Below are 26042 nucleotides of genomic sequence, written 5' to 3' on the forward strand. Positions count from 1 at the left end.
TGTAGCTCTCATCTGTGAAGAGACCTTGCTCTCAGCATATCTACCTGTCAAAACAAATGTTAAATCAAATATTATCCATTAGTTGCCATGCAGTTGCCATTTTTTAGATACACATTTTGCCATTTCATTCTAGAAAATGTATTTTGCAAAAGCTGTTCCTCTAGGAAAAGACCTGTGGTGGTTTTGTCACTAGGTGGTTTCCCATTGCTGTTATACGATGGTTAAGGCAGTCTGTGTGTGCACAGTGTACCTGGGATAACACAGGCTTAGTGTGCTATCAATCCTAGAGGAGTTATCCCAGTAATGGGAAAAGCAGTAACGACAGTGGCTAACACTACCTGAGCTTAAACCCTGGACAAAGCTTCTCCATCCCTGTGACATGTTTGCCCCCCACTCCATACTGCTGATCAAAAGTGATCTGACAGCTCACTCATTTGGAATTTGGTTAACACCTTTAGTCCAGTTACAGTTGAAGTTGGAAGTTTACATACACCTTAGCCAAATACATTTAAACTCAGTTTTCCACAATTCCTGACATTTAATCAGAGTAAAAATTCCCTGTCTTATGTCAGTTAGGATCACCACTTTATTTTAAGAATGTGAAATGTCAGAATAATAGTAGAGAGAATGATTTATTTCAGCATTTATTTATTTCATCACATTCCCAGTGGGTCAGAAGTTTACATACACTCAATTAGCATTTGGTAGCATTGCCTTTAAATTGTTGAACATTGGTCAAATGTTTCTTGTAGCCTTCCACAAGCTTTCCACAATAAGTTGGGTGAATTTTGGCTTATTTGTCCTGACAGAGCTGGTGTAACTGAGTCAGGTTTGTAGGCCTCCTTGCTCCACACGCTTTTTCAGTTTTGCCCACAAATTTTCAATAGGTTTGAGATCAGGGCTTTGTGATGACCACTCCAATACCTTGACTGTTGTCCTTAAGCCATTTTTCAACAACTTTGGAAGTGTGCTTGGGGGTCAATGTTCATTTGGAAGACCCATTTGCGACCAAGCTTTAACTTCCTGACTGATGTCTTGAGATGCTTCTTCAATATATTTTACCTCCTCATGATGCCATCTATTTTCTAAAGTGCACCAGTCCCTCCTGCAGAAAAAAGCCCCACAAGATGATGCTGCCACCCCTGTCCTTCACTGTTGGGATGGTGTTATTCGGCTTGCAAGCCTCCCCCTTTTTTCTCCAAACATAACAATGGTCATTATGGCCAAACAGTTCTATTTTTGTTTCATCAGACCAGAAGACATTTCTCCATAAAGTACGATCTTTGTCCCCATGTGCAGTTGCAAACCGTAGTCTGGCTTTTTTATGGCGGTTTTGAAGCAGTTTCTTCTTCCTTGCTGAGCGACGTCTTCACAAGGTCCTTTGCTGTTGTTCTGGGATTGATTTGCACTTCTAGGAGACAGAACGTGTCTCCTTCCTGAGCAGTATGACAGCTGCGTTGTCCCATGGTGTTTATACTTGCGTACTATTGTTTGTACAGATGAACGTGGTACCTTCAAAGGTGTTTGGAAATTGATCCCAAGGATGAACCAGACTTGTGGAGGTCTGCAATTGTTTTTCTGAGGTCTTGGCTGATTTCTTTTGATTTTCCCATGATGTCAAGCAAAGAGGCACTGAGTTTAGGTAGGCCTTGAAATACATCCAAAGGTGCACCTCCAATTGACTCAAATTATGTCGATTAGCCTATCAGAAGCTTCTAAAGCCATGACATCATTTTCGGGAATTGTCCAAGTTGTTTAAAAGCACAGTCAACTTAGTGTATGTAAACTTCTGACCCACTGGAATTGTGATACAGTTAATTATAAGTGAAATAATCTGTCTGTAAACAATTGTTGGAAAATGACTTCTGTTATGGACAAAGTAGATGTCTTAACCGACTTTCCATAACTATAGTTTGTAAACAAAAAATGTGTGGAGTGGTTGAAAAACGAGTTTGAATGACTCCAACCTAAGTGTATGTTCACTTCCAAATTAAATTGTAGATATAAGTGACTTGTGCTTGAGGTGAGGTTATACTCTGGGATTTTCTTTTCCTTGTCATGAGGGTTTCGGTACAGTGTAATTGGAGGAATTATTTTTTGCATGCATGGATTTTTGTATACTGAACTAAATTTTAAAATGCAACACAGTTACAGTTCATAGAAGGAAATAAGTCAATTGAATAAGTTAATTAGGCCCTAATCTATGAATTTCGCATGACTGCGGCAGGGGCGCAGCCATGGGTGGGCCTGGGAGGTTAAATGCCCACCCACTTGGGAGCCAGGTCCACCCACTGGGGAGATAGGCCAAGCCAATCTGAATTAGTTTTACCCCCCGCCCCCCCACACACTCCTCAGACGATCCTGCAGGTGAAGAAGCCGGATGTGGAGGTTCTGGGCTGGCGAGTTTACAATTGGTCTGCGGTTGTGAGGCTGGTTGATTGTAATTCTCTAAAACGATGTTGGAGGCGGCTTATGGTAGAGAAATGAACATTACATTCTCTAGCACCAGCTCTGTTGGACATTCCTGCAGTCAGCATGCCAATTGCACGCTCCCTCAAAACTTGTGGCACTGCACATTTTAGAGTGCCTTTTATTGTCCACAGCACAAGGTTCACCTGTGTAATGATCATGCTGTTTAATCAGCTTCTTGATATGTCACACCTGTCAGGTGGATGGATTATCTTGGCAAGGGAGAAATGCTCACTAACAGGGATGTAACAAACAAACATTTTTGAGAAAAGCTTTTTGTGCATATGGAACATTTTTGGGAACTTTTATTTTAGCTCATGAAAAATATTACACTTTACATGTTGCCTTTATATTTTTGTTCAGTATAGTTTATACTGTATCGTTTTATAGACACCATGGCACCATGTGCCATGGAGACCGGAAGGGATTTCAATCAGAGATGCTGACTGTGTCCCTGCCTAGCCACCCAGTGGTTCCCCGCGTTTCCCATGGAGAGCAGATGGTATCTTCTACACCCCCCACCCCCAGTGCTACCATTAAATAATTTAGACTGTCTATGGTGGCACACGGCCAGCCTGCACCATTTGTCATAAGGAAAGGAGACAAAAGCGGAGAGAAAAAAAATAAGAAAAGCCACTAAGCTCCTTCCTTCTTGCAAATTCTGGTTGAAACTGCTAAGCACGCATTACATTTCTGTTGTCTCCATAGTCCTAGTCTTTGACTCTGAAACCAGTGTTGCAGTCAAATTAAATATTTATCATGGTAAAGAGTCCCCGGGATGTGATCTGACACATTTATACTACCAAGTTTTTTAGTCAACAGAAGGCCCAGTTTTTTTTATCACATTCGTTTTTGTGTTTGTTTATGCTGGCTCATAGCTATGATTAATTATGAATTAACCTTAGACGGGGGACTCGTCCATGGGAAACATGACCACCTGTGGACTACAAACGCAAGAAGCATCCCCGCCTCTCCTCCCTGCCTATTTACACAAAGTAGATCAACAAATTCTCTCTCTCTCTCCCAGAAAGCAACAATGTAATGAAACACTGAACATGGATGAGCAGGAATTGAAACATTCGCCTCCCTCTTTTTGATTTCACTACTACTCCACCACTTAAGTAACCTATCCTGTCTAGGTTGGGTTGTCCTCCGTTTTGTGAGAGCCTGTGCTGGAGGCTCTAACCCAGTGGTTGGGCTCTGCGGGAAGTCTGTCTCATAGAGCTGTGGAGGAGCAGGAGAGCTCCAGTGTTAATCACAGTGTAGCTGGGTGGGATTGCTGCTGAGGAACCCACACTCACTGCGGAGCTCGATGCATCAAGCTAGAAGAGTGCTGCTCTTTCATCAGCAACAATGTTCTTGAGCCTGATCTCGGAATTGTCTGGGGATCTGGTTAAAGGATGTTCACTTAACTTCCGTTGATGCCTGTGTTATGACCTATCGCCACAGTGAAAGGTTGTTGAGAATAGTAGCCGCCAGCAATTCATTTCTAAGTTGTGTATTGGATGACTTCTCTTTGTGGGTTTATTGTAGGACAATAAAGGGAGAGAACAAGCAATATGTCAGTATGTCAATGAGTCCTTCTCCAACCAGCTGTGAGGTCCTTAATGGGAGACAATTAGTCTCTGATTTTTATCTAATTTAACATGAAAGTTTGAATTACTTTGTCGTATAATGTGAAAAGCTGCCGACGGTGACATTTTCATACTTTCACACACTGGCAATGAAGCTGGAACAAAGTCCGAATGGTGATCATTTACTGCAGCTCTTTAGAAATCATGAAATGTAGTATTTAATTTTTTATTTAACTATGCAAGTCAGTTCAGAACATATTTTTATTTTACAATGACAGCCAACCCCGGCCAAAAGCTCCCCTAACCCGGACGACGCTGGGGAAATTTTGCCCCACTCTATGGGACTCCTGATCACCGCCAGTTGTGATACAGTCCGGGATAGAACCAGGGTCTGTAGTGATGCCTCTAGCACTGAGATGCAGTGCCTTAGACCGCTGTGCCACTCGGGAGCCCTAGCATAACCCTGAAATTGAAGGAAAGGGGTGTTTTGCCACACATAACTTTGTAAAATGTATTTGAAATAAAAGCATTTATTTTGTTGGTCTGGCTGGCCAACATTGGGATTGGCTGTCTGTCACGGCACAGCAGTCATTTGATATCTGCTCTCTCACTCTGTTCAAACAGATAAGGCGCCCCACTTCTCCCGGCTGGGAGATGAGGAAGTCAATGCTGGGCAGAATGCCACCTTCCAGTGTGTGGCATCGGGCCGGGCATCGGAAGCTGAGAAGTTCCTACTGGAGGTCAGTGGGGATTTAGGGGCACACCCATAGTATTTATTTTCTTTCAAATACTTTTGAGAGTTTGATTGAGTCTGTCTGGAGTGGCAGGTGGGTTTGCACTTTTGGGTTCATTTTCAGCTATTGAATTGGTTCCATTGAGCCAGACAAACTCAATCAAGCGCAGCTGAAGTATTTCAAAGAAACCAAATACTATTTGAATGCAGGTCTCTTTGGGAATACCAGCACGTTTGAGTTCTACTTTAAGTGTATTTGTAGTCATGCCATTAAAGAGGGAAACTTGAAACGATGGGTCAGTGTCTTTGAATTATAAACATGCTTGTGTTTGTATTCAAATTCAGCAGAGCATTGGGGGGAGTTTTAATGCTATGCACCAGCCTTGAAGACTCTCCAGCCCAGCACCTTTCAAAATCCAGTTTGCTCATGATTTCACAGTGCTCTACTTTCTTCACAGCCTTCTTCCTTTATTCAAATAGAGGGCTCTGTTTTTAATATCCCCTTTTCCCACTTGTATGCTTTATTCATGCAAATTCCATCCCTCTGAAGGTCAGGAAGGCTGCTGTAGTGCATGTCTGAGTGAATAACATTCATTGGTTTTAAAAACATTACGTATGAAGGCCTGATAGAAGGTTTCAAAGAGCATTGTGGTAGTCTTTTGTTTCCAGGCTCTGTCTCTCACAGCAATTACCAGGCAGCCACACATCCACGACTCTTACCACCACCACCACCACAGTATGTGTTAATTACACCATGCAAGCCTTGAGGCGCAAGGCACAACATCATCTTCAACTTTGAGACCTCAAAGTAGCGGAGGCGTCCCTGTCCTTCCTTCAACGTTACAAAACCTTTAACATCCGAGTGAGAATGATATCAAACAAACCATTATGTCACATCACAAGGACAAGGACAGATGCCTCCAGTAGGGAGCTGTCATAACGGCACTAACATTCGCAATAACAAAAGTCCTCAAGGCTCTTCGATGCCTGCCTTCCCCAAACAGCATGAGGAGATGGGTGTCACGGCTGCCATTTTAGATGAGGTTGCTTCCCCTCCCTGTTGGTTTGTTGTTTTCATTTGATTGTTGCATCTGCTGTGTGTACCAGCTGCGACCCAGTCTCACCATGCCAACTCCTGCCAGACTAAACAGATAATTTGGTGATTTTCTCAGTAATTCGCTCCAGCCTGATAGTTTACATAATCCGTCTCAGTCTTATTTGATTAACCTGATTTTCCTAATATCCTTTTGTGGAGGGAGAAAAATCTAAATAGATAAAAGAAGTAAGCCAAGGGCAGTAGACAGAAGTCTATGATTGAGGTTTTTTTGTTGTTGGTATGACCACCAGACCAGACTGGTTGCCACTGCTTGACCCTAATCAGAGTTTGGGTGTTTGGGTGTTTACTTGTGACAGTTGGGGCTTGTGTGGTCTGTGGCTTTCAAGAGTTTACAAACATACAGACAAGTCCACTGTGGCTTTGGACAGCACAAAGACTTACACACATCCAGTCATCCAAGCAAACAGAGAAGGGGCCTAGCACATCCCACTTGCTTCCCAGAGGACCCCGGGCCAATGTCTTCTCTGAGACTGATTCTGTTTACTCACCAGTTGTTTTTCAATGAAAAAGAAAGAGAGAGAAGAATGTGTTGATAGGCAAGCCTGCTATTTCACACACTGAAAAATAGCTTGGCCTACACGTTAGACTAATGTTAGGCTCAAGGTGGCCTGTTGTTGAGACTACAGGCTTAAAGGATGCTTGTGGTGATAATGGAATAGAACAATGTGAGAAATGCCTTGAAGGGTTTAGTGGGATACCTCCTTTCATTCAACAATATCTCTACTGCAGCTTTCTTTTTTGTTTTTGTTATTTTTTCTCCTGCGCTCTCTCTCTCTACCTTTGTCACGCCCACTCCTTCTCCGTGGTATATTCTGGCTTTGAAGAGCACTGGTGTCAGAGTCATTTTCTCTGTTTCGTTTCCTTTTGCTCTGTATCAAAACATGAAAGCCTACCCCATGCTATTCATCTGCCAGACGACACATTAGAGTGACTATATGGTGAAACATTAAGCCCACCAGGCATGCACTTTTAGCTACCCATGTGGATTTAAATGTATTGGCTCCGTAGTGTTTTGCAGGACTGTGTGAGTGCTGGGTGGTGCTAACACCCTATATTGCTATAGTATGGACACAAAAGAGGACTGACTACCGGCACCTGCGCTGAATTAACTAATGGCCCTCATAACCATCATTGCTCTCATAATCATTATTATCTTGACACGATTTCATTTGTTTGTATTAAAGGATACCTGAATGTAATTGTACATGTTTACCACAGAGGGATGTCCCCTGCCATTCAAATTTTAATTTTATGCTGCTGGACAATCATCCTTTTTTAATCACTCAACTCAAATGGCCTGGATAGCAATAATTGAAACATATTTAGTTATTATGTTGTTAGCTGAGTGTCATGGCTCCACCAAGGGAACAATAATCTTACTATGCAGACTGCCTCAAATATGGGACTTCATTTAGCTGGTTTAAGAAGATGGAGCATACACAAATATTGTGGATGTAGTTTCAAAGCCTAACACGACGAAGTGGACAGTGTTTTTAAGGTGATGATTAATTCAAAACAACCATATGAATATTAAAACTTATTGTGCAGCATTCCACAGGAATGTTGACGCCAATCACGTTGATGCCAATGTTCCTGTCACGACTCCCACCGACTCCCACTTCCTGTTCGGGCAGCGCTCGGCGGTCGTCGTCACCGGTCTACGAGCTGCCACCGATCTCCTTTTCTGTTAGTTTTGTCTTATTGGTTGCACCTGTTTCTCGTTTGGGTTTTGTTAGGGCTATTTAAGCTGGTTGTGCCAGCCTGCTGTTGTGCGGGCTTGTTCCTCTGTTTGTTTCGCGGTTGTGCATTTTCCTTGATTTTTTCTGGACTGTGTGGTCCTGTGTTTGGGCCGGTCTTTTGTATGTGCCTGGATTTCGTTAATTTTTCGTTCATTCACCCTCTGAATAGCACACATGCACAATCCATGTCTCAAGGCTTAAAAATCTTTCTTTAACATATCTCCTCCTTCATCTATACTGATTGAATTGGATTTAACAGGTGCCGTCTATAAGGGATCATAGCTTTCACCTGGATTCACCTGGTCAGTATATGTCATGGAACGATCAATGTTTTATACACTTAGTGTATCAGCCCAATGCCCCCCCCCAAAAAAAATGATTGAAAAAAAATGATTGTGCCATTATTCGAAACATAGCCTAAAAGCCAACTGCATATTACGCACGGCAAAAAACATAATTGGTCTAGCCTACACGCCTTGGTCATTGTATCTTGTGTTTTTGTTATATGTTTGGGTAGGCCAGGGTGTGACATGGGTTTATATGTTGTTATTTCGTATTGGGTTTGTATTAATCGGGAGTGTGTATTATTAGGGGTGTGTCTAGTTAGGCTTGGCTGCCTGAGGCGATTCCTAATTGGAGTCAGCTGATTCTAGTTGTCTCGGATTGGGAACCGTATTTAGGTAGCCTGAGTGCGCATTGTATTTCGTGGGTGATTGTACCTGTCTTAGTGTTAGTCACCAGATAGGCTGTATTAGTTTCATTCGTTTGTTGTTTTCTTCTTCTATTTTATTTCATGTACCGTATTAGCTTCATTAAAAGTCATGAGTAACCTACACGCTGCATTTCGGTCTGACTTTCTACAAACAACAGATGAAGATCATTACAGAATCACCCACCATTCACAGACCGAGCAGCATGTGAACTGGCAGGATCTAAAGGAGGACGTTATGGAATCGAAAAGGAAAGCGACGCGGTTGGAAACCGGAAAGTCACCCCAAAAAAGTATTGGGGGGGGGCTTAGGGAGAGTATGGCTGAGTCAGGAGATAAACCTGAGCCAACTCTCCTTGTTCATCGTGAGGAGCCAAGGAGGAGACCTGAACCAGAGCCAGTGTTAGAGGTGAGCGAAGCAGAGACTGTGAAGGAGTTAATGGGGAAAGTGGAGTGGAGAGTAATGAGGGAGTTGCTAGCTTGGTGCTATAGATATAATATTCGTCCGACGGATCGTGTCGGGGATTTAATAGCACCTGAGTTAGCGCTCTATACTCAACCTGAGGTGCGTGTTAGTCAGCTGGTGAAGTTGGTGCCAGCCTCACGCACCAGGCCTCCTGTGCACATCCCTAGCCTTGCACGTCCTGTGCCTACACTGCTCTCAAGATCTCCAGTACGTCTTCACGGTCTAGCCCATCCTGTGCCACCTCCACACACCAGTCCTCCCTGTGCTCACCGTTGGGCTAGAGAGACCGGGCAGGCACCGTGTTATGCTATGGAGCACACAGTGTTTTCAGTGCGGGAGCATAGCCCGGTGAGGCACATACCAGCTCTTCCTATTGGCCGGGCTAGAGTGGGCATCGAGCCAGGTAAGCTTGGGCAGGCTCGGTGCTCAAGAGCTCCAGTGCGCCTGCACGGTCCGGTCTATCCAGAGCCACCTATACACACCAGTCCTCCGGTAGCAGCTCCCCGCACCAGGCTTCCTGTGCGTGTCCTCGCGCCAGTACCACCAGTTCCAGCACCACGCACCAGGCCTCCAGTGCGCCTCGCCTGTTCAGCGCAGCCAGTGCTTTTCTCCCCTCCTGCGCTGCCGGAGTCTCCCGCTTGTTTAGCGCAACCAGTGCTGTTCTCTTCTCCTGCGCTATCGGAGTCTCCCGCCTGTTTAGCGCAGCCAGAGCCTTTCTCCTCTCCTGCGCTGCCGGAGTCTCCTGTCTGTCCAGCGCCACCAGTGCTCCCAGTCGGCCCAGCGCGTCCAGTGCGCCTCGCCTGTTCAGCGCAGCCAGAGCCTTTCTCCTCTCCTGCGCTGCCGGAGTCTCCTGTCTGCCCAGCGCCGCCAGTCGGCCCAGCGTCACCAGTCTGCCAGGATCCGCCAGAAGTGCCAGTCTGCCAGGATCCGCCAGAAGTGCCAGTCTACCAAAATCTTCTACATCGGCCAGACAACCTTAATCATCCAGGTCCACCAGCCAGCCAGGATTTACCGGAGCCTACTACCTGCCTGAGCTTCCTCTCAGTACTGAGCTTCCTCTCAGTACTAGGCTCCCTCTCTGTACTGGGCTCCCTTTCAGTACCGAGCTTCCTCTCAGTACCGAGCTTCCTCTCAGTACCGGGCTTCCCCTCAGTACCGGGCTTCCCCTCTGTCCCGGGCTGCCCCGCTGTCCCGAGTTGCCCCTCTGTCCCGAGCTGCCCCTCTGTCCCGAGCTGCCCCTCTGTCCCGAGCTGCCCCTCTGTCCCGAGCTGCCCCTCTGTCCCGAGCCCTCGGTCCCGAGCTGCCCCCGGTCCCAGCTGCCCCTCGGTCCCGAGCTGCCCCTCAGTTATGGGGATCAGGGTGAGGACTATTAGGCCATGGTCGGCGGAGAAGGTGGATTATCCTAGGACGCGTAGGGGAGGAACTAGGACATTTATGGAGTGGGGTCCACGTCCCGAGCCAGAACCGCCACCATGGACAGACGCCCACCCCGACCCTCCCTATGCTCTTGAGGTGCGTCCCGGAGTCCGCACCTTAGGGGGGGGGGGGTTCTGTCACGCCTTAGTCATTGTATCTTGTGTTTTTGTTATATGTTTGGGTAGGCCAGGGTGTGACATGGGTTTATATGTTGTTATTTCGTATTGGGTTTGTATTAATTGGGAGTGTGTATTATTAGGGGTGTGTCTAGTTATGCTTGGCTGCCTGAGGCGATTCCTAATTGGAGTCAGCTGATTCTAGTTGTCTCGGATTGGGAACCGTATTTAGGTAGCCTGAGTGCGCGTTGTATTTCGTGGGTGATTGTACCTGTCTTAGTGTTAGTCACCAGATAGGCTGTATTAGTTTCATTCGTTTGTTGTTTTCTTCTTCGTTATTTCATGTACCGTATTAGCTTCATTAAAAGTCATGAGTAACCTACACGCTGCATTTCGGTCTGACTTTCTACAAACAACAGACGAAGATCATTACAGTAATCCTATAATAATTGTCTTTGAATGTGGACTGTATTATTATGCGTTCTAGATGGACTGGTTACCTTATGCTACGCTCCAAACGAGAATATAATATAGGCCTAGGTGATGCTGTTGGTTCATTGATTGTGCAGGGGGGCTTACAAAGTTAACCTACAATTATAGTGAATTCATATTGGATTTTGAATAGCCTAGTATTGTCACACCCTGGACATAGAGGCTTTTATTCTCTATTTTGGTTAGGTCAGGGTGTGACAAGGGTGGGCATTCTAGTTTCTTTATTTCTGTTTTCTATTTCTTTGTTTTTGGCCGAGTGTGGTTCCCAATCAGAGGCAGCTGTCTATCGTTGTCTCTGATTGGGAATCATACTTATTTATCCTTTTCCCCACCTGTGTTTTGTGGGTGGTTGTGTTCTGTATAGTTCATTTACTTTGCAGAACTGGTCGTCTTTCACTTTGTTATTTTTGTTCGAGTGTTTTGCTAAATAAAAATCATGAACATTTACGACGCTGCGCTTTGGTCCATGCCTTTGGACGAGAGACGTAACAAGTATTAGGTGATTTTTAAAAATATATTTGATAATTAATAGGCTGATCCATTACCTTTAGCTACAGAATATCTCACCACTGTGCATTTCCATCTCCTCTCTCTCCTTTCTAGAAAGCGCAAAGAGAGGGGCTGTCAAGAATGTAATAAAATATGTTTTGTTGTGAAAACAGTGTGTTGGAGAGCCCATGGCATACTGAGTTTCGGTGGAATATCACCTGTTGCGCAGCAAGGCTGCGTGCTCCTCAAATGGTGCGGGGAGTGAAATAAGTGTTATTATACTGAACAAAAATATAATCTCAACATGCAACAATTTCAAAGATTTTACTGAGCTACAGTTCATATAAGGACATCTGTCAATTTAAATAAATTCATTAGGCCCTAATCTATGGATTTCACATGACTGGGAATACAGATATGCATCTGTTGGTCACATATACATAAAAAAAAGTAGGGGTGTGGATCAGAAAACCATTCAGTATCTGGTGTGACCACCATTTGCCTCATGCAGCGCAACACATCTCCTTATAGAGATGCATAGAGTTTATCAGGCTGTTGAATGTGAACTGTGGAATGTTGTCCCACTCCTCTTCAATGGCTGTGCGAAGTTGCTGGATATTGGTGGGAACTAGAACACGCTGTTGTACACGTTGATCCAGAGCATACCCATACATGCTCAATGGGTGACATGTCTGGTGAGTATGCAGGCCATAGAAGAACTGGGACATTTTCAGTTTCCTGGAATTGCGTACAGATCCTTGCGACATGGGGTTGTGTATTATCATGCTGAAACATGAGGTGATGGCGGCGGATGAATGGCACGACAATGGGCCTAAGGATCTCAACACGGTATCTCTGTGTATTCAAATTGCCATAGATAAGATACAATTGTGTTCGTTGTCCATGGCTTATGTTTGTTGTCCATAGCTTAACCCAAACGCCACCATGGGGCACTCTGTTCACAATGTTAACATCAGCAAACTTGGGTATGCTCTGCTATCTGCCCAGTACATTTGAAACCATGAAAAGCACACTTTTCCTGCGTGCCAGTTGCCATCAAGGGTGAGCATTTGCGACGCCGAACTGCAGTCAGGTCAAGATCCCGAGGACAATGATCACCCAGATGAGCTTCTCTGAGACGGTTTCTGACAATTTGTGCAGAAATTCTTTGGTTGTGCAAACCCCAAGATTCATCAACTGACCAGGTGGCTGGTCTCCGACGATCCCACAGGTGAAGAAGCCGGATGTGGATGTCCTGGGCTGGCATGGTTACACATGGTCTGCGGTTGTGAGTCTAATTGGACGTACTGCCAAATTCTAAAACGACAATGGAGGCGGCTTATGGTAGGAAAATGAACGTTCAATTCTCTGGCAACAGCTCTGGTGAGACATCTCTGGCATTGTGTTGTGTGACAAAACTGCACATCTTAGAGTGCCTTTTATTGTCCCCAACCCAAGGTTCACCTGTGTAATGATCGTGCTGTTTAATCAGCTTCTTGATATGCCATACCTGTCAGGTGGATGGACTATCTTGGCAAAGGAGAAGTGCACACTAACAGGGATTTGAAAACATTTGTGCAAAACATTTGAGAAAATAAGCTTTTTCTGTATTAGGAACATTTCAGGGATTTTTTATTTCAGCTCATGAAACATGGGACCAACACTTTACATGTTGCGTTTATAGTTTTTTTCAGTGTATAAACCCAGACATTTCTATATTCAATCCCGTTTTAAAGTTTTGATGGTTGCCCTTAAAAAGAGGAGGATCCCAGATGCTACTGTATTTATTCCTCAGCTGCTCATATTAAGCACATGCTCTACTATGAAACCAGAGTAGTAACTTACCTGGCATGATTGAAAAACGAACTGTGGCAACACGCCTCCATTCTCTATTTGAGTGCATACGGATGACATGTATTTTTACTCCTGGCCCTGTTCCCGCCCATTTGAAAATGAGCCATTTTCAATAGAAACAAATTTTAGTCGATGTGAGTAAGACCACAGCCGATGTGAGTAAGACCATTAAACAGGTCAACATTCACAAGGCCGAAGGGCCAGACGGATTAGCAGGATGTGTACTCCGAGCATGCGCTGACCAACTGGCAAAGTGTTAGAATAGTCTGATGGTTTGAGCAGCCCGAGGCAAGGAACAGATCATAATAGCCTATAGTAGCATCATGCAGTCCATATCCTGTATGTTTTGATTTCTAAGACATTCTAAGGTTTGTATCATTAGCAACTAAAGTTGCCAAATAAGTCTAGCGTATAGAACCTGGTTCAAATGGTCACTTTTATGCTCAAGCCACTTCCTATGAGCAGTCGCTCCGAAATGGGATTTATATCCTTCTTACTAGAAAATCATGTTATATAAAATAATGAAACAGGACTATCTTGACTCCTAAATTAACTAGCCTACTGCCTATGTCATGGTGCAAAAATATATTTTCTTCATATCATAAGGTTTCTTTAAAGAGTGCCAAAAAATTAATTATGGATTATAAATTATGGATTAAATTATGATATTTAATGGATTTATTAGACTTTTTAAAATGTAGACGTTCCAAAGGCGCACATCACTGGCTTGTATGCTGTGTGTATGCGTAGAGGCCTTGAGATGCAGTTATTTACATGAAAATAACCGGCTGACTAAATGTCATGACTGCTACAGCACTACCCTTACACTGCAAAGGCCACAGACTTTTGTGCAGCAATAGGAAACGATGGTTCATGGGAGGCAGTTGTTAATGTGTTCAGAGGGTCCCTGGTAAAAGCCCAGGTTGGGGCAAGGAGAGGGACGGAAGCAATACTCTTCCATTGGATCACTCAGTTGGGCTCTGCCCAGCTGCTGGGGTTGCTGTGAAGAAGTTGGTCAAAGGGGGGTGAGTGTAACCGGTGTGAAATGCCTAGTTAGTTAGCAGTGCATGCTAGTAGTTGTGTTTCAATTGGTGACATCACTCGCTCTGAGACCTTGAAGTAGTTGTTTGCTTTGCTCTGCAAAGACTGTGGCTTTTATGGCGCGATAGGTAACGATGCTTCATGGGAGGCAGTTGTTGATGTGATTCAAGCCCAGGTTGGGGCAAGGCGGTAAATGGAAGTAATACTGTTACATTTGCAGCTGTGTGTCTGTGTGCAAGAATGTGTTTGTGAGTGTGCTTGACCCATCCTGTTTTTTCTGTCCCCTCTCTCCAGAGGCAAAGTGGGGACGTGATAGCTACAGCCTTGGTCAAGCACCTGAGTCACCGGCGCTTTGTGGCATCATTCCAGGTGGACAGCGTGCAGCGCAACGACCAGGACTTGTACCGATGTGTCACCCAGTCCTCCAGGGGCTCTGGGGTCTCCAACTTCGCTGAGCTCATTGTCAAAGGTAAATTCGCTCGCCGTCAGTCAGTGGGGTCTAGGCTAGGATCTCTCAATATCCTGTACTCTAGGTCTATGAACCAAAGGTGAACTGAATAAAACTGATTTAGGTATGTTACTTTGTGTTAGCAAAAGCAGTAAATGTTGTAAATGAACATTTACATAATCTGTCATCAATTTACACATTCCACACACTTGTCAGCTGTGGCATAATTAAATCAACACATTGAAGTGCTTGATTGATATTATAGACCAGATATTATAGACCAGGTATTCCCAAACTGGGGTATGTGGAATGTGGTCGGGGGTACGCCAAATAAAAATGTGATTCACATAGAAAATTCATTTTTTTAATATATATTTTTTTATATCTTCACATTTTAAAACAGTCCTTTTATATTTTCCAGCGGGCTATATATTTTGATGAGTTTTTTTCTCACCTGAGTAGCCTTGTTTCACTACCAAAAATAAAATTAAACCATCTAGTGTTCAGCAAAATAACAAATACAGGTAGCCTAGTCAAATAAGTAACATCCAATCACATTAACCGTTACTCTCTCGCGGGAATTCCATTAACAGTCCGTATGTAGGCAAATGTAGCTGCTGCTCATTCCGTTTGCTCGAAAATTGATAAATGGTTAAAAAAAGTAAGGCCTGCGTCCATAGACACATACCAGCAGTACTACACCTGCACCTGTCGACAACACAAGTTGTTCTGCTTCCATGAGCACATCCAATGCTAGCATCAGTCATTCTACATTTATTGTTTGCCCAGCTAGCATGGACACTGACAGTTGTGAATCTGATGCAGCCGAAGAGCTACTGCCCCCTTACCCGGGAAAGCATCAAACAGACCGGGACGTTGGACCATCAAAGAGGTGTAAATATGATGAGAACTACATTGATTTGGTGTTCACTTATATTGGGAGTAGTGCCTTTCCTCAGCCACAGTGTGTTATATGTGCAAAAGTACTCTCACAACTCGATGAAACTCTTGCGCAGACATTTAGAAACAAAACATGCCAATTAGAAAAATAAGCCACAGGAGTTTTTTGAGTGATAATTAAGACAGTAAGTAATGTATAAAAGCAACAGATACCATTAATAAGAAGGGGCTAGAAGTGTCTTATGTGGTGAGCTACCGAGTGACTAGAATAGGCAAGCCCCCATGCTATTGTGGAGGACTTAATTATTCTTGCTGCCGTGGATATAGCTGGGACAATGCTGGGGGAAAAGGACAAGAAAACTATACAGACAATGCCTTCATCAAACAACATTGTTTCACGACACTCATCAGTGAAATGGTAAGAGATGTTTTTAAACAATTACTGCTTTGCATACAAGCCAGTGAATTTTACGAGTTCAAGCTGGATGAGTCAACAGATGTGGCGGGCCTGCACAGCTCCTGGTAAATGTCTGTTGCGTTTATGGGGGTTCAATTAAGGAAGATATTGTCTTCTGGAAACCAGGACAACAGGAGAGGATATTTTTAAAGTACTGGACAGCTTTGTGACATCAAATGGACTTTGGCGGTCAAGAGGTGTTGGTATCTGTACTGATGGCACAAAAGTTATGACAGGGAGACATAGTGGAGTGGTAACGCGCGTGCAAGCAGTTGCTTCCGACACCACTTAGGTACACTGCAGTATCCACTGAGAGGCTCTTGCTGCAAGGGAATGCCTGCGAGCTTGAAAGACGTTATGGACACTACAGTGAAAATGCTTAACTTTGTTAAAGCAAGGTGAAGATAGCGCCGGGTAGGGCTGCTGTCTTATCAGTTAACCACCCATACTATTTAAAAAAAATGTTGCGTTGTTCATAACTTGTTTTGTACATAATGTTGCTGCTACCATCTCTGATGACCAAAAAGAGCTGCTTGACATCTGAACGAGTCAGATGGGAGGTGTATACTATGGACACCCGACCAGGCCCAGATCCCCGTGATTCACTGGTAAGGGAACGTAGGATTCGTGGAAAGAGATAAGGATGCCTTGTGAGGATCAGGCGACAGGTGGCTAATCTGCCCTTGCCTTCCGTTCTGCTAGCACACGTTCAATCACTTGAAAATAAATGGGACAAACTGAAAGCATGTATATCCTACCAACGGGACATTAAAAATTGTAATATCTTATATTTCACCGAGTCCTGGCTGAACAACGACAATATCAACATACAGCTGGTTGGTGACAAATAAAATTTGATATGATTTTGAACCTGTTTATTTCTGCACTATACAATGACATGGGCAGCAATCATGTAACGCTTTTATCAAGGGGCAAAGTATTGACACATTTTTTTGAAGAGACAAGCTTAGTTTTCTTTACTGACCATAATTTTCACTTGTCTGTCCACTTGCATGATGAGGAGTTTCTCACACGACTGGCCTATCTGGGTGATGTTTTTTGTCACCTGAATTATCTGAATCTAGGATTACAGGGACTCTCCGCAACTATATTCAATGTGCGGGACATACAGTGGGGCAAAAAAGTATTTAGTCAGCCACCAATTGTGCAAGTTCTTCCACTTAAAAAGATGAGAGAGGCCTGTAATTTTCATCATAGGTACACTTCAACTATGACAGACAAAATGAGAGAAAAAAATCCAGAAAATCACATTGTAGGATTTTTAATGTGTGTGGGTGTCACGCCTTGGTCATAGTATTTTGTGTTTTCGTTATATATTTGGTCAGGCCAGGGTGTGACATGGGTTTATTTTGTTGTATTTCGTATTGGGGTTTTGCAAGCATTGGGATTGCGGCTGAGTAGGGGTCTAGCATAGGTTTGGCTGCCTGAGGCGGTTCTCAATCAGAGTCAGGTGATTCTCGTTGTCTCTGATTGGGAACCATATTTAGGTAGCCGGGGTTTCACTGTGTATTTCGTGGGTGATTGTTCCTCTCTCTGTGTTAGTGTTCACCAGACAGGCTGTATAGGTTTTCACGTTCCGTTTGTTGTTTTTGTATATATACAGTTATTTCATGTATCGTTGTTTTTTCATTAAAGAACATGAGTAACTACCACGCCGCATTTTGGTCCGACTCTCTTTCGACAGACGAATGCTGTTACAGTGGGTGCGCTAATACGCAGATACTTTACCGAAACGGATGGCACAAACAACTGGATTCATTATCCCTTTCATTCCCTGCCTCCAGTCCACTTACCGATATATGAACAAGAGAGCCTCATTGAAATTGCAACTGTCGGTTCTGTGAAGATTGAATTTAATCAGAAGCCACTGCCAGATTTCTGGATTGGGCTGCACACAGAGTATCCTGCCTTGGCAAATCGCACTGTTAAGACACTGATGCCCTTTGCAACCACCTATGTGAGAGTGGATTCTTGGCCCTCACTAGCATGACAACTAAATACAGGCACAGACTGTGTGTGGAAAATGATTTAAGACTGAAACTCTCTCCAATACAACCCAACATTGCAGAGTTGTGCTTCCTTTCAAGCACACCCTTTCTCATTAACCTTTCTCATTAACCTGTATTCACAATTTTTAATGAAAAAATATATGTAAGATAGTTAACAAAAAGAAAAATGATTGATTATTATTATTATTATTATTATTATATTATTATTTGTACCCTGGTCCTATAAGAGCTCTTTGTCAATACCCACGAGCAAGGTTGTGACAAACTCACACTCGTGCTTATGTTTAATAAATGTATTGTATAGTGTTTGTGTGGCAGGCTTACAGTGATGGCAAAAAACAACATTTTAGAGTGCACTGACCCTGGTGCTAGAGGGGATACGCAGCTGGAGGTTTAATGTTCGAAGGGGTACGAAACTATAAAACGTTTAGGAATCACTGATATAGACTATGATGCATGCGCTATCGTAAGCAAAAGAACATCATTTGAATACAATAATTGTTACTCCAAATATGTATATGGACACTATAAATAAAAACAAAATATGTTTTATTGTCACATACAACAGTGGGTTATCTCAGTGGGAACAGTGGGTTAACTCAGTCAAATCAATCAAATGTATTTATAAAGCCCTTACATCAGCTGATGTCACAAAGTACTGTACAGAAACCCAGCCTAAAACCCCAAACAGCAAGCAATGCAGGTGTAGAAGCACGGTGGCTAGGAATAACTCTCTAGAAAGCCCAGAACCTAGGAAGAAATCCAGAGAGGAACCAGGCTATGAGGGGTGGACAATCTTCTTCTGGCTGTGCCGGGTGGAGATTATAACAGAACATGGCCAAGATGTTCAAATGTTCATAGGTGACCAGCAGGGTCAAATAATATTAGTCACAGTGGTTGTCGAGGGTGCGACAGGTCAGCACCTCAGGAGTAAATGTCAGTTGACTTTTCATAGCCGATCGTTCAGAGCATCTCTACCGCTCCTGCTGTCTCTAGAGAGTTGAAAACAGCAGGTCTGGGACAGGTAGCACGTCCGGTGAACAGGGCAGGGTTCCATAGCCGCAGGCAGAACAGTTGAAACTGGAGCAGCAACACAGCCAGGCGGACTGGGGACACCAAGGTGTCATCAGTCTAGGTAGTCCTGAGGCATGGTCCTAGGGCTCAGGTCCTCAGAGAGAGAGAGAGAGAGAGAGAGAGAGAGAGAGAGAGAGAGAGAGAGAGAGAGAGAGAGAGAGAGAGAGAGAGAGAGAGAGAGAGAGAGAGAGAGAGAGAGAGAGAGACAGAGAGAGAGAGAGAGAGAGAGACAGACAGACAGACAGACAGACAGACAGACAGAGAGAGAGAGAGAGAGAGAGAGAGAGAGAGAGAGAGAGAGAGAGAGAGAGAGAGAGAGAGAGAGAGAGAGAGAGAGAGAGAGAGAGAGAGAGAGAGAGACAGACAGACAGACAGACAGACAGACAGACAGACAGACAGACAGACAGACAGACAGACAGACAGACAGACAGACAGACAGACAGACAGACAGACAGACAGACAGACAGACAGACAGACAGACAGACAGACAGACAGACAGACAGACAGACAGACAGACAGACAGACAGACAGACAGACAGACAGACAATTAGAGAGTGCATACTTAAATTCACACAGGACACCGGATAAGACAGGAGAAATACTCCAGATATAACAGACTGACTCTAGCCCCCCGACACAACATTCTGCAGCATAAATACTGGAGGCTGAGACAGGAGGGGTCGGGAAACACTGTGGCCCCATCCGACAATACCCCACCCACATTGCCAAAATGGCAGGATATAACCCCACCCACTTTGCCAAAGCACAGCCCCCACACCACTAGAGGGATATCTTCAGCCCGCAAAGATCTCCGCCACGGCACAACCCAAGGGGGGCGCCAACCCAGACAGGAAAATCATGTCAGTGAATCAACCCACGCAGGTGATGCACCTCTCCTAGGGACGACATGGAAGAGCAACAGTACGCCAGTGACTCAGCCCCTGTCACAAGGTTAGAGGCAGAGAATCCCAGTGGATAGAGGGGAACCGGCCAGGCAGAGACAGCAAGGACGGTTCGTTGCTCCAGTGCCTTTCCGTTCACCTTCACACTCCTGGGCCAGACTACACTCAACCATAGGACCCACTGAAGAGATGAGTCTTCAGTAAAGACTTAAAGGTTGAGACCGAGTCTGCGTCTCTCACATGGGTAGGCAGACAATTCCATAAAAATGGAGCTCTATAGGAGAAAGCCCTGCCTCAAGTTGTTTGCTTAGAAAATCTAGGGACAATTAGGAGGCATGTGTCTTGTGACCGTAACGTACGCGTAGGTATGTACGCAGGACCAAATCGGAAAGATAGGTAGGAGCAAGCCCATGTATGCTTTGTAGGTTAGCAGTAAAACCTTGAAATCAGCCCTTGCCTTAACAGGAAGCCAGTGTAGAGAGGCTAGCACTGGAGTAATATGATCACATTTTTTGGTTCTAGTTAAGATTCTAGCAGCCGTTTTTAGCTGCCTTGCTCAGGGGCAGAACGACAGAATTTTACCTTGTCATCTCGGGGATTCAATCCAGCAGCCCAACACTATCCACTCGGCTACCTGCAGCCATGTGTATATTGTCTATATTTATGTTTGCCTGATGTACTATATGTGCTTGTTTTTGTATTGTGCAGGGCTAATTTGTCAAAGTGACTTTAGTCTGAATATGACTTCCCTGTTGACATAAAGGTAAATAATAATAATATTTTTCCAGGCTGATCAGTAGAGGAGTGTTGGAGAGCTGATCTATTGGACACCAATGTTGATCCAATATCTCTGCCCCTTCATATCATTCTCTGCAGATGGCCCAACCTCAGTCCCATTACTCACTCTAACCCTAGAGCCTGACACTGCTCTGACAGCTCTTTGATGACACAGCTCAATAGGAGGGTTTGATGCCACGCCAGGCCCTAATCCCTAAACCAGAGGAATGAGATGGAGAGGGAAATAAGGACATGGAGAAGTCCTATTCTACTCGTCTCCTCTAGTGCTTTATATCCTTTGCATCATCACTTCTTGAAACAGGCCTTGAAAGTAGGGAGAGGTGGTAGAGGGAGGGAAAGAAGGAGCGAGAGAGTAAGAAAGGGGAGAGGAGGGGGAGAGAGAATAAGTAATGGGGGGGGGGGGGGGGGGTTGTGAAGTAGCACCAATCTAATCAATTGATAGATGTGGCAGCATGGATTTAGTGATACGGACCATTTGGTGGATAAGAGCACAGCCCCTTGCCAGACCAGCACTGAGCTCACACGGTGTCTGCCAGTAAGCAACAGCCTCAATCAATTCACAGACAGAGGGCCATACAATCTCCAAGTAATGTGCTCAGCTCCATAGAAAACTGTACGAAGAATTCTCAGCTCTAGAATTGTTAGTAGCATTATAGTAGTGACATGGTTGTTGCCGAAGCTTTTTTTAAATTCAGAATATGTGGGTTATTTTTGGCATGGCGTGTTCTGTCCTGACTCCTGAGAACTGATGCATAGCCGTTCTGCAACAGGGCCATAACTCATACTCTGTGTTGTATTTCACAGGGACTGCAGTGCGTGCCCCTTAACAAGGCTTTTATAAACAGTCCTGCCCCACTGCCCCCGCTAACGAGAGGGTAATCAGCCTTTTAATTAGCTTGATCAACTCATTTCAGATCCCACAAGTGCTCCCCATTTGGCCCATAGATTACATGCACAAAGTAATCATGTCAATTGCAAAGAGGCCCATGGAGGACAGTGTTCTGTCCCTGCAATGTAGAACACATTTTGTGGAGTTTCACCCCTGAGGTGTTTTTGGCTAAGATGTATCATATCAGTTGTCATGTTTCGATAAACTCATTTTCAGGGATCTCGGAAAAATAATAATCATTGAGCAAATGCATAAGTAAATAAAGAGCTATGTTATCAAACCTCCAGCTGATACAGTCAGCTGGGTTTGTGTTCCTAAACACAAAATGGTGCTGAAAACAGAAATGCAACAGTAATGAATAATGCCAGTTATAGAAGAATCCTTGGGAAAGTACAGTAAGGGAGTTTTGTTTGTGAGATGAGGTGAATTTACATCAATATACAGTGTCTCCCTGTGCCTGTCTCCCTGTGCTTCCAGAGGCTTGTGAGGCTTGCATGATTGCCTGCAGTTTGCACGTGCTCCATACAAGTGTCCATACGATGAGGCAGGAATAGAGATGAGAGCCTTCTGAGAGGACAGTCATAACAGACACCGGCACCTCTGCAGGAATCAGGGATTAGCCACAGATCTAACTCTGATCTTTCTATCGCTCTTAGTCCTCATTTTTCTGCATTCCCTTCTTCCCCTCACACAGTCACATTTCTGTGTAATTGCTCAGTGGCTCCGAGAGTCTGCTGTCAGTGACATTCGGACGGTGGCTTCTGAAATGAATCCTGCTTTGGCAACTTGTCCTCGGAATGATGTTGAGTTCTCTTCTTTCATCATGGTGACTTCCTCTGTGAAGCTCTTGCATGAATTATGGTGCCAGCGGGAGGCACACATCGCTCAATTAAGAGAGCTTGTATTCTGAGATCATACACATTCCTCAGACCATATGCACAGCTGTTTTTTTTCACTCGCGGTTATCTGCTATGTTCATGTATGGCTCGTTAATGCGCTATTAATAGGCGTGTCCAATCTGCTATTTGAACCCTTGATCTGCAAAAAAAAGGTGGGGGGCTCAAACAAACCTGAAGGTTGTAGATGGAGTAAAAGTATGAAAAGCTGATAAGCATGTTGTAATAAGACTGATTTGCAATAGTACATAGTATTTTGAAGGACAGTGCAGTTCAACCGCTTCTGACCAAGATAGTCCTCAAATGTCATATAGATACAGCTACAGTGTATAGAAGCAAAAATAACATTTAAATAACCTCACAGCCTCCTACCCTGTCTTCTTCCCACAGTTCCCCCCTCCCCTATTGCACCCCCACAGCTGCTGCGAGCGGGCTCCACATATCTGATCATCCAGCTCAACACGAACTCCATCCTGGGAGATGGCCCTATCATCAGGAAGGAGATTGAGTACCGGGCCAGCCAATCACCTTGGTCTGAGGTCCATGGGGTCAACATGGTCACCTACAAGCTGTGGCATCTGGACCCAGACACGGAGTATCACATAAGTGTGTTGCTGACCCGGCCCGGAGAGGGCGGCACCGGACCACCCGGACCACCCCTCATCAGCAGGACTAAGTGTGCAGGTGAGGGTCTGGGGGGTGTGGCAAGGTCTAGATATTCTTGTACAGTATGTGACATTCTCATAGTTGTCAGTGTTTGGTAACACAGAATAGTTTGGTAATACATGTTATTAACCACTTGCAAATCCTTGATTAAGTCTTGCCATAATTTTTTTAATTGATTTGCACATTTTATTGTAAGATCATTCTAGTTTTCTTGGTCTGACTGATATGTTTCTAGTCAGACCAGTCTAGTGTATCATTCTACAAGCAGTTTGCTTCGTCTGTGGATTTTACCTACGAAACCTCAGAAACGCTCATATTTTTGGTCATTTTAGAGAGGATTTTAGAGAGGATATTTCCTCAGACTATTCAAAGTACAGATGCCCAACAGCTAGATGCTCAGACTTGATTTAATCTCAGAGTAATTGCTTCATTATATTATTGAATTTGAAAAGTGGAATAGCAGACCATCGACTGTGGTGATAATGTGGCCAAATTTTATTCCAGACTGAAACCCTTCTGTGAGATTGAGAGGTGGTCTTTGTAATAAATAAAAAAACATTTGCTGGAAGAAAACAACTAGCACACACACACTCAACCACAAAATTCATGCCTATTTCCTGTGGGCATTTGTCCCATGTCTCCTACAGTCATCAGTCTTTAATATGCCCAGCGATCTCTTCCTACCATCTCTCACCCCCCCTCCCTGTTCCACCAACCACAGCCTCCATGTCCTGTCTGATGACACATTAAGCACACTCCCTTTTCCCAATAGCCGCAGACACCAGCCATTCATCAGTAAAATAGAGAGCCCAGAGCCAGCTCTCACTCAAAAACACAGGGAAAAAATGAGAGGAAGTAGAGAAAGTATACACAAGGAAAAAATTATTATATTTTTTAAAGAGATAGACAGGGAAAGAGGTGAGGGAATTTTATAGTTGTGAAGTGAGAGAGGATGCACACACTGTTCTAATGTAAATGTATTTTAGTGGCACCGTTTTATCCTGTCTGTCATGTTTTTTTCCTCCAGATAATTTTCATACCAATGGTGACTCCAAATAACTGTCTCAGATATCAAAGCCTGACTTCTAGCCCTTTAATTTCCCCAGCTGTTGTTTTCACAACATAAGGGTTAGGTTGTTGTGTCTACTTGTTTGTTCTGTTGGTGGCCTGATCCTGATTCACACACCTTCAGATACTCCTCTCCATCACCCTGTTCACCCTCCAGGAGTCTCTAATCACCACCTGGACACCCTTGAGTTCCACTGACCCAACCCCCAGACCATCTGGTCCAGAACCCACACTGACTCCAAACTTCATCATTGCATTATGATCCTCCTCAAATTTGTTGGGCTGCTTAGGTCTAAGCATGAGTCTCAAGTCTTGTCACAGTGGGGATCTCTGGGAGTGTGCTAGTTACCAGAGTGAACAGACGGGAGGCTTGGACCCTCTTGGTGTTCTTATGACTAAAGTTACTTTATTCTCCAAAAAACAGTGTTGCCATGAACTGAGTATGTTCTGCTGTTCCGTGGGAACAACGCCTCTCTTCCTGGCTTGCGCTGACCTATATAGTGAAGCCCGGGCGTCCTCCTGTGAGTGCTGTAAAACTAATGGCCGTGAACGTGAACATGGTCTCCGCCCGACTCTGATGGCCAGCCAGGTGTGCTTGATGAGCCATCACTGTGATTATCAGCAGGGCTGCATTATCGTAGCTCAAAGCCCCTCAAGTAAATCACAGAGGAGACAAGTTATTTCCAAACCTATTTAATAGGCTTCCACCTGCTTCTGGGTCACTGAGCCTTCTGGAGAGCCCCCTGCCACCAGACCTCTCTGCCGAGCGAGGGGCTTCATACCGGTGCCTGACTAAAATTAGGAACATTACAGTGTGCTCATCCCTTTCATGGCTCGTCTTCCTCGTCCATCATGGCAGGCCTCCTTCATCTCCCATCTCCCCTGTGGTTAAGTCTCCACAGACTCCCTCCACAGCTCCGCACCAACCCAGGCCAAGGACAACCCTGTCCACAGGTAATCCCATGAATCAGTATTAGTGGGGGTAATAAACCAGAAGCTCTTCCTTTTCTCTCACTTCTATACTGTGAGGAACAAGCATGCCACTCTGGGCTCTGGGCCATGTTGGGGATCCTGCAACCCCTCTCCGAAGGCTGACAGGGAGTGTGTGTGGCACACATTCGAACGTGGCATGCAGACAAATAGACTGGGCAAGGGGAAGGGTGTTGGCACAAAAGTCAAATTTGATGAAAATCCACAATGGGCACACTGTGGCCTCTTCGGTGGTTTTGTCATCAGCTCGTCAGTTATAAGCCTCTCTTTATTTAGCTTTGAGACTGTGCAGACTATCCATTACACCATAAAGACAATCCTCAATCAAATTGAACAATTGTTTTAACATTTCCTGCCGCGTCTAAGGTACCACTACTTTATTACCCAGCCCACATATGTATCTGCTGTCACAAACTGATGTTCAGAACAAAGCAGTGGTCATGTTTCCTTCTAGACCGCGATGCCAGAAAACAAATTTGGAAAGTAAACAGGTGACTGTGGAGGGGCTTAATTATAGATTGCCAGTGTCATGAAATTCTGCTTCAGTGAAAAAGATAATGAATAGAAAGGGATAAATGGATAAACTTCAGGGAGAGATATAATGAATAGAAAGGGATGAAGAGATAAATAGAAGAGCCTTTTGAGTGGTGCGTTAGAGTGTGTGTGTGTGTGTGTGTGTGTGTGTGTGTGTGTGTGTGTGTGTGTGTGT

At 44.4% G+C, this 26042-nt stretch overlaps 1 protein-coding gene across 6 annotated transcripts in view; it reads left to right on the forward strand.

Moving 5' to 3' along the window:
- Positions 1 to 26042, forward strand: part of LOC124019498 (receptor-type tyrosine-protein phosphatase U) — a 348981-nt gene that overhangs the window by 175244 nt on the left and 147695 nt on the right. For all 6 annotated transcript variants that reach the window (XM_046334848.1, XM_046334850.1, XM_046334851.1 and 3 more), the window contains exons 5-7: positions 4668 to 4783; positions 14510 to 14684; positions 23000 to 23293. In XM_046334848.1, coding sequence (XP_046190804.1) covers positions 4668 to 4783; positions 14510 to 14684; positions 23000 to 23293 — 585 coding nt within the window. The remainder of the gene's footprint in view (positions 1 to 4667; positions 4784 to 14509; positions 14685 to 22999; positions 23294 to 26042) is intronic.

This window comes from Oncorhynchus gorbuscha, unplaced genomic scaffold, assembly GCF_021184085.1.
Source record: "Oncorhynchus gorbuscha isolate QuinsamMale2020 ecotype Even-year unplaced genomic scaffold, OgorEven_v1.0 Un_scaffold_609, whole genome shotgun sequence".
NCBI classification, from domain to species: Eukaryota; Metazoa; Chordata; class Actinopteri; order Salmoniformes; family Salmonidae; genus Oncorhynchus; species Oncorhynchus gorbuscha.